Below are 13639 nucleotides of genomic sequence, written 5' to 3' on the forward strand. Positions count from 1 at the left end.
TTGGAAGCTAAGGGTAGCCAGAGGGACTTTTCTCTCTTCACCTACCCTGTGGCAAGCAAAGAGTTACTCAACTTTCATCTCCCAATCTAAGTATACTTCCACATCATCTTTACCAAAGAATTGTGGAAGGTCAACTTTGACTTCCCTAGGTCTTATGGACCTTCTAGGAGTGTGTTAGTAGTGATCCCCTTGATTCATGCTTTCATTAGGGGATGTATATTGGGAATGTGAGCTCCTACTCTTTTTCCTATGTTTCTTCATATTTTCTTTCAATTTTTCTTCTTCTTGTCTTAAAATCCTCAATTCTTCCTCTAAATAAGCAAGTTGTCCTTCTCTTTCAATCTTTTCCTTCTCTCTTTGAATGGACTCTTGCTTTTTTCATAGTTTAAGTGATTTGAGCTCTTTAGTGATATATGAAAGACTTTTTGGAGAGCCATCACTTTCACTATGGGAGGAATCTTGAGACATTTTAATTCAAGAATATTTTTCACACAAAAATAGTTTTTATGAAAATAAAATTTTTTTGAAGTGCTATAGACTTGGCACTTGGAGCTAGTCTAAGAGTACAAATTGAACTTTGGAGGGAGGTGAGTTACTAAAGAGCCACTTAATAACCAAGCCTCTTCAAGTAAAAATCTCTAAACCCCCTTGTACTTTTGCCTTGCACAAATCAATTTTCACAAAGTTCTTTTCTCAAAGAAAATAACAAACAAGTGCCTATGTGTACAATTTATATGATGCTTGAAAACATAAAGAGAAAGAAAACATAAATTGCTTTAAAACTTAAATGAATGAAAACATAAATTGCTTAAAACATAAAGTGCTTGAAAACTTAAAGACAAGAAAACATAAACTAGGCGTGGTAAGCAATTTAAACCTAAGTGAGAGCTTGAGAGGTACCAAAGACCTTCAAGGACCCTCTCACAAGTGCTAAACGAAATTTACTATGAGAACTCTTAAGGAGAGATGGAGATACACCAAAGGCACTCCAAGACACTCCTTAATAAAGGCCTTGTACAAAAATTTGGAAGACAAAAAATTACAAGAAAATTCAAATTCAAATTTTCTTCAAATGAAATGTAAATTCACACTCCAAATGAAATGTAAATTCACTTTCAAATGAAATTAGTGGCTGCGCTTTAATTTCAAAGAAAACAAATTAGCCACTAATTAGAATCAAATTTTAGTCACGGATTTTGTAAGGAAAAACTAGTTTTAGAAATAAAAATTTCCGTCACTAAAATTAGTTCTAAATTTTCACAAAATTTTTCACAAATAGCTTTGTTCCTTCTTGCTCCAATTCAGCCTCCAATTGCAGCCTCACAAAGTGTTTCAATCCTCTTTTTAGAAGTAACCTTGATGTTAGTCACTTCTAGGTGTTTTCAAGAGCCTAGCCACCAAGAGAGAACAAACTCCCTAAGCAACCACCAAAGCCTTCAAGTGGATGTCCTTTGCCTTGGCCTCCTACACCTTTTAAGAAGCACTCAACCACCTTCAAGACTGGAATATTAGTGTAAAACTGAAAAAGAACAATTTAGAATAGCTACACCAATTGGTGGAAAACAAATGAGACAAGACTAGAAAGAATTCCACAAAATTGACAAGCAAAAATTAAGGAAAATTTTGAAAGCTAGCACACAAAGAATAACCTAGGAAAGGCACTAGAATGGATTAAAAAATTAAAAGCTAAGATTAGAAATGAAAATAAGACTCAAATGATGTGGCTGGTCACAAAATTTAGGTGTCAAACTAGTACCAAAACCGAGAGCAACACAAACAACATTTCACTCCTTTTTGGCTTTTTCTTTTGCTTTTTCTTTCTTTTCTTTATGGAAAAATATTTTTCACTTATTTTTCTTTTGATGTTCAGGAGTTTCAATGCCTTTTTAAACACTTATAGGTCTCGGTTTTAATATAGAAAAACTGCAGCAAAAATTTTACACAAAACAAGAGGTGTTCACATGCATTTTGTAGCTAGTGCTTCACTATTTTGTATTGTTTTTAGGTCAAATTTTTAAGCACTCATTCTTTTGTTTTTCTCATGCATTTAGGATACTCACACCTCTTTTTTGTCTCTGTTTTAAGGCAAAAAAAAATTGCACAAAGTTTCAGCCACACAACAAGACACAAGGAAACCTAATAGGAAAGTGTTTATGAACTTTTCTTGACAAAACTTTTATTAAGACATAATAGAAACCTAACTCTAGGAAATTTGCTAGAACTAATAGAAAATTAGGAACTCAATCATGTAAAACAAAAGCACATATAGTAAGGTACAGATTTAATAAGAAAATACACAAAAATTTCGGACACAAAAACACTAAACAAAAATTAGGTCAAACAAGCTAGTCTAGGAAGTTTCAACATACAAAGGACTACACATAACTTTCTAAGACAAAACAATTGATTCAAAAGCAAAATCTAAACTCAATGCATGTTGTCCAATCACGAACACATGTGAATGAATGGAGAAGACTCAAGCAAATACAAAAATGCACAAGTTCAAGAGTACCTAAAAGCACAAAACCGAAAATGATTCATAAGAATAGGAACAAGCAAACATGAATCATTTACTTCATATATGACATATAGGATCCATCAAAAATCATATTAGAACTAGATCCTTGCAGCAAACACAAGTTTAGACATAGACAAGGAAGATACAACACGGATTCAAGTAGAAAAAATTAGAGACAAAAACCTCAAGAGCACTAGGCTCTAGATACCAAAAATGATGGAGCTACTTGGAGGAGATTGAAGTTCCTTCAAGCTCTCCATGCTTAGGACCGAAAATGCTCTTGAGTTGACCTTGAAAGAGATCTGAAACTCCTTGACGAAAGCTCCAATGGAGTAGAAGTCTTTGAAGATGATTCGGTTCTCTTTAGCTTGATGTAGAAGCTTAAGGAACCTAGGTAAGGTTTGAAACCTTTGGTGAATTTCTTAGTGAAGAAATTCTTCACGATTTTTGGAGAGACTCTTGATGAGAGAAATTTGAAGTTTATTTCTCAATTTTTTCAAAAGTGAGTACAAGTGTAGAGAAAACAAATATATAGGGAGAGGTAGCTTGTAGGAGAAGCTAACCTTAACCATGGTTCATTAGGAACCATGGTAGGGTTAACTTAAACTCCCACGGTTTAGCTAGCTTGTAGGAGAAGCTAACCTTGACCATGGTTCACTTAAGAACCATGGTAAGGTAAGCTAACCTTACAAAGGTTTAGAAGCTTGCAAGGCAAGCTTCCAACCTTTGAAGTGAGACAAGTAATTTTTGGCCAAGGAGGAAGAAACTAGCTAGGCGGCCTTGGATGCACTTGGCTCCATGATTTAATTTGAAAAACTTTGATTTGGTTTAGTTAGGTTCATCATATGATGATGAGACCTAGCTAAATCAAATCTATGAAAAATTAGGAGCAAATGAGTCCAATATGCAAAATTTTGCCTAGGCCCAGTTCTGGCCCAATTACTAATCACACCCCAAGCATTGCTAAATGTCACCCCCTTTTCCCTACTGAAAAAATACAAAATGAATGTATCAACTAGGGAGGTTAAATGGAGTTAAACTCTCCAAGTAACCTACCTTGAAATCAATATACAAACACTAACAAAAGCAAATAAAGTGCCTCACAAATACAAAGGCAAAAATAACCTATACAAAAGACTATTTGAAAACTATACAATATATACAAGTAGAACTAGGCCTTCTCTTCATGATAGAGCATTCCAAGTGAAGATTACCTTGGGCTTGACAAGCCCACTAGTCTTCACAAGGTCCAACTCATCATGTATTCTTCTAGCCATAGCTCTAGTCACTGGACCCTTGGTCCATGGTCTATCACTTTGTGAGTCATTTGATTCCTCCTCCTCCTCCTCCTCCTCTCTCTCTCTCTCTCTCTCTCTCTCTCTCTCTCTATATATATATATATATATATATATATATATATATATATATATATATATATATATATATATATATATATATACACACACACATATATATATATATATATTAGAATATATATATATATATAGATATTTAAAATTTTATTGATCTTTTTTAATATATGATTGTCAATTTTAATCATCTTTATTATTATTGAACGGAATATTAAATATTTTCGATGAATGCAATTTCTGACAAATTATTAAATATTTTTGACAGATTAAATTTTTGACAAACCATTATCTATTACTAACATTAATTCCATCGAAAAATTTTGACTTAAACATCTGTCAAAAATTTTCGTAAAAAATTCTTACATTTTCAACAAATATAAATTCGTCAAAAAATATTTCATTGATAATATAATTTTTTTTACAAATTTTTTTCATCATAAATATAAATTTTCTGATAGATTTGTATCTGTCAGAAATTACTGACGAATATATCTGTCAAAAATTATCAACAGATATATCCGTCAGAAATTACCGATGGATATATTCGTCAGAAATATAAATTTTTCGATAGATTTGTATCCGTCGAAAATTATCCGTCAGAAATATAAATTTTTTGATAGATTTGTATCTGTCAAAAATTATCCGTCGGTAAAATCCATCGAAAATATAAATTTTTTGACAGATTTGTATTAGTCGGTAATATAACTTTTCATATGAATTTTTTTTTTCGTTAGTAAAATCCGTCGAAAATATAAATTTTTTAATAGATTTGTATCCGTCGGTAATTTACATTTTTCTTGTAGTGAGGTTATATGATAACGAGACATGATATTGTGATATGATAATGAATAGCATCTTGATTTACATGCATCATTTGCATAAATATTTTTAAGGGTACGATATGGAATACATTGTCAGGGAAGGCCCCCTTGTGTAAAAGCTTGGGATTAGCCCTTGGGGATAGCTCGATTTGGAAGTCTCAGTCTCGCCCATTGTGTGCATGAGATGTATCTTGTTAGACCTTGGTAGAATATCCTTCTAGAGAGAGTACGTAGAGGGTGTGACCCGACATGTACTCGTAGACTACTCTATGTGTATTACTAGCGAAAATGTATTATGTGATGTTTTACTGGTGCTACATGCAAGAAAATATGTAGTCCGTGTCCATTACATGTCTATTTTAATATTGTATGTTAATTGGTTTTTTATGTCATGGATGAGTTGACTGTAATATTGTTGTTAATCTGTCTATGTTATGTACATATACTTGTCTTGGTTGTGTTTGGCTATCCAGTGTACATTCTTACATCATGAGCCAGAGTGAGATGTTTCTCACTCTCTTTATTTTTGTGTTGTTTTCCCTTAGTTATCATGTAGGTGATCATCAATATGAGGTTGAGGATGTTGGTAAAGAAGCTTAGGCTTTAGTGTTGAGCTTTGCTCTGATAGGATGTGATTTCCACTGAATATGTTATTTTTTTTTTTCAAGTTACGAGTGTGGTACTCTCTATCTAAATATGTGTGGTATTTATTTATAAAGGATTATGTTATCTAGATTTTTCTATTTATATGTTATGATATGACGAGTAGAGGGTGCCACAAGAATGGAATCAAAATTTGTTCCTAATTACTATAGTATATAAAACATATTATTAAGTAATGAAAACTCAATTAGCTCCTAGAGCATTATTAATGTCTCCAAAAGATGAAACTACTTTACTCTTAGTAAATCCAAAAAAATTAAATGCAAAATTTCCATAAAATTTAAATCATAATAAAATAGCCAATGGTTTAAAATGGAAACTTGAAGATATTTTAACTATTGAACCACCCAAACCTGTACTATTAAAAGATATAATTGAATACAAATTAAGAATAGTGGAAGTAGCATTTTCTCCACTAAGGAAATCTAGGTCTTTTAGAACTCCCGTGTCATCCTTATCCACTTTTAATATGGCTAGAAGATCTTTAGATCGATCTAACCCTATAATACCTTGAAATATTCATTTAAAGGGCATTAAATAAGATCCAACTATTCCAATTCTCGAATATGAATACGAATTTGCTAATACTTATTATTCACCTACTCAATCTAATATACACCAAGATGAAAATATAATAAATGTTATTAAAAATTTGAAATAAATAAAGATTTAATAAGACAAAAAATTTTAGATAATAAAAATAAAGAAAAAACAGATTGATTTTTTAAAACCTTTAGTCAGGAAGAGCTTAAAAAATATTGATAAGATTGTTATTTAAAACTAGAAAGGATACAAGAAAATATCCCATCTTTTATATGGTTTTAAGAAAATTGTTTAAAAAATTTCAAATAAAAGTTTTAAAATTGGTATAGAAAATTTGGAAAACCTCTAGTAGAGAAACAATAGGAATAATACCCCATCTAGAAGAAGTCAAGTTTCCTAACATACAAAATAAAGAATTAGTAGCTTTTCCTTTCAAAATGATAGGTGAAAAGAGAGATACTAATGATAAAATAGTAATAAAAGATATTTAAAACATTCATAGTCAACTAAATTATACTTAATTAATTGCTTCATTAAGTAGCTAATGAAGTAGTTTATTCAGGACTAAAAATAAAAGAACTCCCTAAACAAGATTTAACAAGAGCTTTGATAAAACCTATGGAATTTACTCATAAGGAATATAAAAAATTTAAATTGGAAAATGAATCTAACAGTATATTAGATGAAATTAATAATAAATTAGATCAATTAAAAATAAGTAAGGTAAATACTATTCAAAATATACCTCTAGAAGAAGTAGGAGAACACTTTAAAGATTTTGACACTCAAAATGAAATATTAAAATTACGTTAAAAATATTCACAACCTTTTGTGAATACACCAATTTCTAGAAATTTTTATAAAAGACCTATCTTAGCTGATATTCAATTTGAAGAATGGAATTTAGAAAGTCCATATGCTTTTGATGGTAATGGAATTACAAAATGGAATATTGATGGTATGACCAACCTTCAATTTCTTCGAAAAACTAATGAAATGGTTATAAATGCTTCATCACATAGAATTAAAAACTTAGAAGAACAAACTTTTAAATTATTAATAACCGGATTTACCAGATCTTTGAAAGGATGGTGGGATAATAATTTAATCCTAGAACAAAAACACTTTATAACAACTTCGGTTAAAACAGAAAATGGTCAACAAATACCGATAATGGTAGAAATTTTAATAATAACAATAATCCATAATTTTATGGGAGATTCTAATACTTGTGATGCAAAGACCTCTAATTTACTTCATAACTTAAGATGTCCTACCTTAAGAGATTTTAGGTGATAATATAGTGATAATTTTATGATTATGATTCTAACAAGAGCAGATTATGGTTCTAATTTACTTTATAACGTTCTAATTTACTTCATAACTTAAGATGTCCCGGTGTTTCTCCATTAGAGGTTTTCAAATTTTTCTCTACTAATTTTAAAGCATTTATTTGCAATTTTTTTAAAAAAAATTTGTTCAAACCATATAAAATATGGGATATTTTCTTGTATCTTTTCTAGTTCTAAATAATAATCTTCTCTATATTTTTTAAGCTCTTCTTGATTAAAGGTTTTAAAAAATAAATCTCTTTTTTCTTTATTTTTATTTTCTAAAAATTCTTTTCTTAGTAAATCTTTATTTATTTCAAAATTTTTAATAATATTTATTACACTTTCATCTTGGTTTATATCTCATTGAGTAGGTGACTTTTGAGTATTAGCATATTCATATTCATATTTGACTATTGGAATAGTTGGATCTTGTTTAATGCCCTTTAAATGAATATTTCAAGGTATTGTAGGGCTAGATCGATCTAAAGATCTTCTAGCTATATTAAAAGTGGATAAGTGACATAGGATTTCTAAAGGACCTAAATCTCCTTAGTAGAGCAAATGATACTTCCATTGTTCCTGGTTCAATTATATCTTCTAATTCTATAGGTTTTGGTGGTTCAGGAGTTAAAAGATTTTCAAGTTTCCATTTCAAACCATTGGTTATTTCATTATTTTTTTTAAAACTTTTGGCATTGTTGCATTTTTTTTATTTAACAAGAGTAAAGTAGTTTCATCTTTTGGAGACATTAATAATGCTCTAGGGACTAATTGAGTTTTCATTACTTTAATTGGGAACGAATTTTGATTCCATTCTTCTTCTAGCATTTTTATATCTAACATAATATTATTAGTAGTACTGTGGAAGCTTTATTTTAATAGATATTGAATAATTTGGATAATTACTTATATACTAGTGACAGATCTAGAAATTTTAGATAGTAGGAGCAATACTTATTCATATATTTATAGTATTAAAATTTTTCATATAAATTTTAAAAATATAAATATATATCTATCATAATTATTTTTTTATAAAATTTTATATCTATGATTATGATTTGAGGTGAAAATAAATTATATCAGACTAGGTTATATTATAATTTAGTATATTTAAACCTAATTTTCGTTAAAATATATGTCTTAAGTATGATTTATTTATCTTTCATAGACATATTGTAAATGTTTGGTTAGAATTACAACCCTAAAGACCTACTTTATAATAATTTAACATTAATAAAAACATAAAAATAAATATGTTAAATTTTATAAAAATCAAGTTTAATTTATTTATGATATAAACATGTTTTTAATATCTAATATAAATTTTTACATGATAATTTATTTTAAAATATATTTTATAATAAATTTTTTAAATAAAACATAAATCTCTCAATCTTTCCTATTTTGATTTTTTTTAATTAACGTATACAATCTTACAATCTTTACTATTTTAATTTCTTTAATCAACGTATACAATAAATAGGAAGCACAAAAGGTAATATGCATACTGTAAATTTTATTTTATCTAAAATTAATTTTTTTAATATATTACATTATATATATATATTACATATTACATTAAAAAAATTGATTTAATATTAAGAAGTATTATTCATCACATATGAGAACTAATCTCTTTCAAAAATTTGATAGACATCAAATAAATGATCATCTCCTCCAAATTTATATTTTATACTTACAATAATTTAAATATAGGGGTGTCCATTCCTAGCCTAAACAAAGGTTTTATAGCTACTTGAGTAGATCCTATGTGGAGGTATTTATTATTTTTAATATGTTATGCAATTAGTTGTTTAGAAATTAATGTTGTGGATTCATGACTTAATTTTGATTTTTAAGTCTTGTTGTTCTATTGTCTCTAAAACTTATAAACATAGGGGTGTCCAGTCCTAGCCTAAACAAAGGTTTTATGGCTACTTGAGTAGATCCTATGTGGTGGTATTTATAATTTTTAATATGTTTTGCAATTAGTTTTTTAGAAATTAATGCACTATGGATTCATGACTTAATTTTAATTTGACTTTCTTTTTTATTGTTTTAATTACATATTCAGTTTTAAAAATATCATTTCATGAATTTTTGTACATGGAGGATATCTCTAGCTTAGGAATGATCCATTTAGAAATTTGATGTTCTATTTCTAGAATTATTAATTCATGTTGAAGTATATTGAAATATGCTTCTTCTTCTTGTTCAAAAATTAAATTTTCTTCCACTTTTTCTTTTCTTTCAAACAACATTTTTATTAATCTAGATATCTTAAGGCCATGGACTTAGACGTAATGGTACTATCATAAGGTTTATCGTCACTTCTCTGGACTTACAACTTACACCAACTAATAAAATGTTAGACTAACCTCTCCCGTGATTAAGATGAGTTCAATTAACAAAAGATTTTCTTTAGGAAAAAATTAGATTTCAAAAACTTAATTATTTAACAAGTAGAGAAATCAATTCAAGATTATTACAAAATCTTAGCCAATATAAATTTATTTTGAAAATGTAATTTTTAGTTCTTTTAACTCTTTGTTTAATGCCTTAATGTTTACTATATTCAGGGCAATACTTTTGTAATTCCCAATTGAATGATTATGAAAATAAGGATCAATTTATATTTGGATTTCTTCTAGAAAATCAATGACTAAACTTTGTTTACTTTTAACAAACTTTCTTAGATCACAAAAATATTTAGAAGAATACATTCACTACTAAGAATTTTTTGTGTGTTTGGCTATGCTACCAAATGGCATCAAATGCGCAATAATTAAAGTGGAATTAAAAGATAATTAAAATAAAGAGGAAAGGAAGCAATATTAGTGATATCCATAAGAGGTTGTGAATATTTTGCAAGTAATTTTAATATTTCATCTTACGTAACAAAATCTTCTAGGTGTTTTACTAATTCTTTTAGAGGTATATTTTGAATATTATTTACCATTCTTATTTTTAATTGGTCATTTTTTTATTAATTTCATCTAATATATTTCATATTCATTTTCCAATTTAAATTCTTTATATTCCTTATCAGTAAATTTTATAGGTTTTAAAAGAAAAATATATATTTATATTTTGATTTCTTGTTTTTATTTTTAATTATATAATTTTTACTTTTCTTTTAATTCAATTCCTATTTTTAAATATTTATATAAAAAAAAACAGTGTAAACAAATTTTTTATTATCTCTATTTCTTATTCGAATGGCTAATCTTTGAAACATACATATATATTTTTTGGTGGATTTTTCTTCTTTCTTATACAAATAATGACCAACCACCAGCTGACGCACGTGGCGTTCAACAACCCCTCCTTACTTCTGTACATGTATGGGTATACTACTGAAAATACTTCAACACAAATGTCTATAAATATATACTCATCGAGACCATAATTAGTTCATAAATCAAATTAAGTTTTCTTGTTTTGTTTTAATAACGAAATGGCATATTTGCAAGAAATACGTGAGAAACAAAGAGCTCATGGCCTTGCCACCATATTAGCCATTGGTACTGCAACTCCACCCAACTGCATTTACCAATCTGACTTTCCCGATTATTATTTCCGAGTCACCAAGAGCGAGCACATGACTGAGCTCAAGGCCAAGATGAGGAAAATATGTAAGCTTAAAACTAATTAAGATTATTCTCATAAATTCATACAGCATCTCAATATCAATCGTCTCATCAACTTTTACTTTTATTTCATTGTTCATCAACGCAAAAGTACGCTGCCATGCTTTCATGCATCATATAAACACACATGCATGCATGTATGATGGTAAAGATATTCGTAATTTCAGATAGGTAAAATCACGACTATATAATAGAATCATAATATAATATATATATTGATCTAATTAATTATTCGTGTACATAGTTATATGAGTTACATAATAGAAATTTCTAAATTCACAATTAATTATTATTTTTTAGAATAAATAAAATTCTTACATAATACACCTCACACACGTGGATTCCCCTTCAATGCCCCTTTGATTAAAAAATACTATCGCAGAAAAAGAAATCAACGTAAAGAAAGTTGATTTTTTTTAATTGGCTTGCCATTTTTCAATTAAAGGAATGGAAAAAGAATAAAAAGTAGAGATCGATTATTTGAATGGGTACGCAAATATTGTTTCTAATTGTCATGTTCTACAACTTATGCTTGTTTTTTAAAATTAAGAAAAAAGAATGGTGTACATATCTACGAGATTTAATTTATACACATGCATCCACCCAGTGCAATTGCCAATTGTATTTAAATAGATAGTTGATTTTATTTTATATATAAGTGGTTAAAGTAAATGAATTTAATTGTATATAATTATATCAATATATGTTATAATAGCTTCATGACATGACTTATGATGTTATTGAAATATTTAATATATAAAAGTTAACTTTACATCATAAGTGGTTAATATAATGTGATGAGGTTAATTATTGACCATCATACATGCTTCATATGTGTAAATATGATCAATTTTATCTTAGAAGTAATTAATAGTTGTATGAAGTTATTAATTATGACACATTATTACATTGATTATATATGTACGTCTAGAGAGAATTGGATAAATGATTTTTAGATATACAAGAATCATTACTCTTAATTTAAACCTTGAGATGACTCTAGCTTCTTAATTTGTATTTACAACAGGTGAGAAGTCGATGATAAATAAACGTCACATGCATTTGACAGAAAAAATGCTAGAAGAAAACCCCACCCTTGGCACTTTAAAGGAACCATCCCTAAATGTTCGCCACGACATACTAGTTGAGGAGATTCCCAAGCTTGGTGCAAAGGCAGCGTCAAAAGCCATCAAGGAATGGGGTAGACCTAAGTCAGATATCACTCATCTCATATTTTGCTCCACCGGAGGTGTAGACATGCCTGGTGCCGACTACCAACTTGTGAAGCTCTTAGGCCTCAATCCATTCATCAAAAGGTTCATGTTTTACCAACAAGGTTGCTTTGCTGGTGGCACTGCCCTTCGTCTCGCTAAAGACCTTGCGGAGAACAATATTGGAGCACGTGTTCTCGTCGTATGTTCTGAGATTACAGTATCCATATTTCGTGGACCCTCCGAAACACAGTTGGACATGATAGTTGCACTATCTCTCTTTGGTGATGGTGCTTCATCCGTGATCGTTGGATCTGACCCTGACATAACCATTGAACGACCACTATATCACCTTGTCTCAGCGGCACAGACAATTCTACCCAACTCTGAGGGTGCAGTTGAGGGACACTTGCGTGAGCATGGACTCACCGTCAATCTTCACGGAAATCTTCCTCATTGGATTCGAGACAACATAGAGAAAACCCTTGAAGAAGCTTTTCACCCACTTGGGATCAGAGACTGGAACTCGTTGTTCTGGGTAACACACCCTGGTGGCGCTGCAATCTTTAAGCTGGTAGAGGAAAGACTTGGGTTGAAGGCTGATAAACTGAGAGCAGCTAAAAAAGTTCTAAGTGAGTACGGGAACATGTCGAGTGTATGTGTCCTATTTATATTGGATGAGATGAGAAGGTGGTCTATCAAGGAAGGGAAATCCACCACTGGTGAAGGACTGAAGTGGGGTGTTTTACATGGGTTTGGCCCTGGCTTGACAGTGGAGACCGTTGTGTTGCATAGTGCCACCATCGACCCAAGCCATTAGTTTCCATAATAGTATGAAGCTATATTATTGAAAAATACAATATTTTAATATAATGAATAATTGGTCAATAGACCAAATGATTGAAAGATATTATTGAGTCGTTTGTTGTTGCTTTTTTTTGTTTAAGATCAATAATATTACGGAGTTACTATTTTCCAACAATGTTTAAGTTATATAAATAATAATAACCTGCTTGAAATTAATCATTGACCTTGTTATAAACATTTTTCTTTTATTTCTTTATTATCATTTTTCATTTTTCACACACACATATATATATATATATATATATATATATATATATATATATATATATATATATATATATCCTTAATTCTTTCATATAGACTTTTTATCTTGAGAGATTTGTGATTAAAGAAAAATCAAAATAAAAACTATAAGAATGTCATTAACAACAATCACTACAAGAATTTCATGTTCTGTATGAACCTAAAGTCAAAGCTAAAATGTGAAAGTCAACGTTAAGATTTAGTATCGGCTAGAAATATGATGTTCTAAAGCCCCAAACTAAGTACTTGTACTTAATAATTTTTTTCAAAATCAAACAATAATGTAGAAGCCTAAAAAATTTATTAATGCTAAGTTGTAGCAAACTAGTTTTGAAATTTGGTCTTTGATTTTATGAGTACTATTAGAGTAGTGATGACATAAAAAAATGATAAATTAATTCTCAACTTTTCTT

The 13639-nt window shown here is 29.3% G+C and overlaps 1 protein-coding gene across 1 annotated transcript; it reads left to right on the forward strand.

The window, feature by feature from the left end:
- The first annotated feature begins 10658 nt into the window (after nucleotides 1–10658).
- LOC109792457 (chalcone synthase) lies at nucleotides 10659–13098 on the forward strand. Its single transcript, XM_020351871.3, has 2 exons — nucleotides 10659–10890; nucleotides 11933–13098. The coding sequence occupies exons 1-2, from the start codon at nucleotides 10713–10715 to the stop codon at nucleotides 12934–12936; spliced, it is 1182 nt and encodes a 393-aa protein (XP_020207460.1). The 5' UTR covers nucleotides 10659–10712; the 3' UTR covers nucleotides 12937–13098.
- Nucleotides 13099–13639: the final 541 nt, after the last annotated feature.

This window comes from Cajanus cajan, chromosome 6 (genome assembly GCF_000230855.2).
Source record: "Cajanus cajan strain Asha chromosome 6, NIPB_CcT2T_4, whole genome shotgun sequence".
Lineage (NCBI taxonomy): Eukaryota > Viridiplantae > Streptophyta > Magnoliopsida > Fabales > Fabaceae > Cajanus > Cajanus cajan.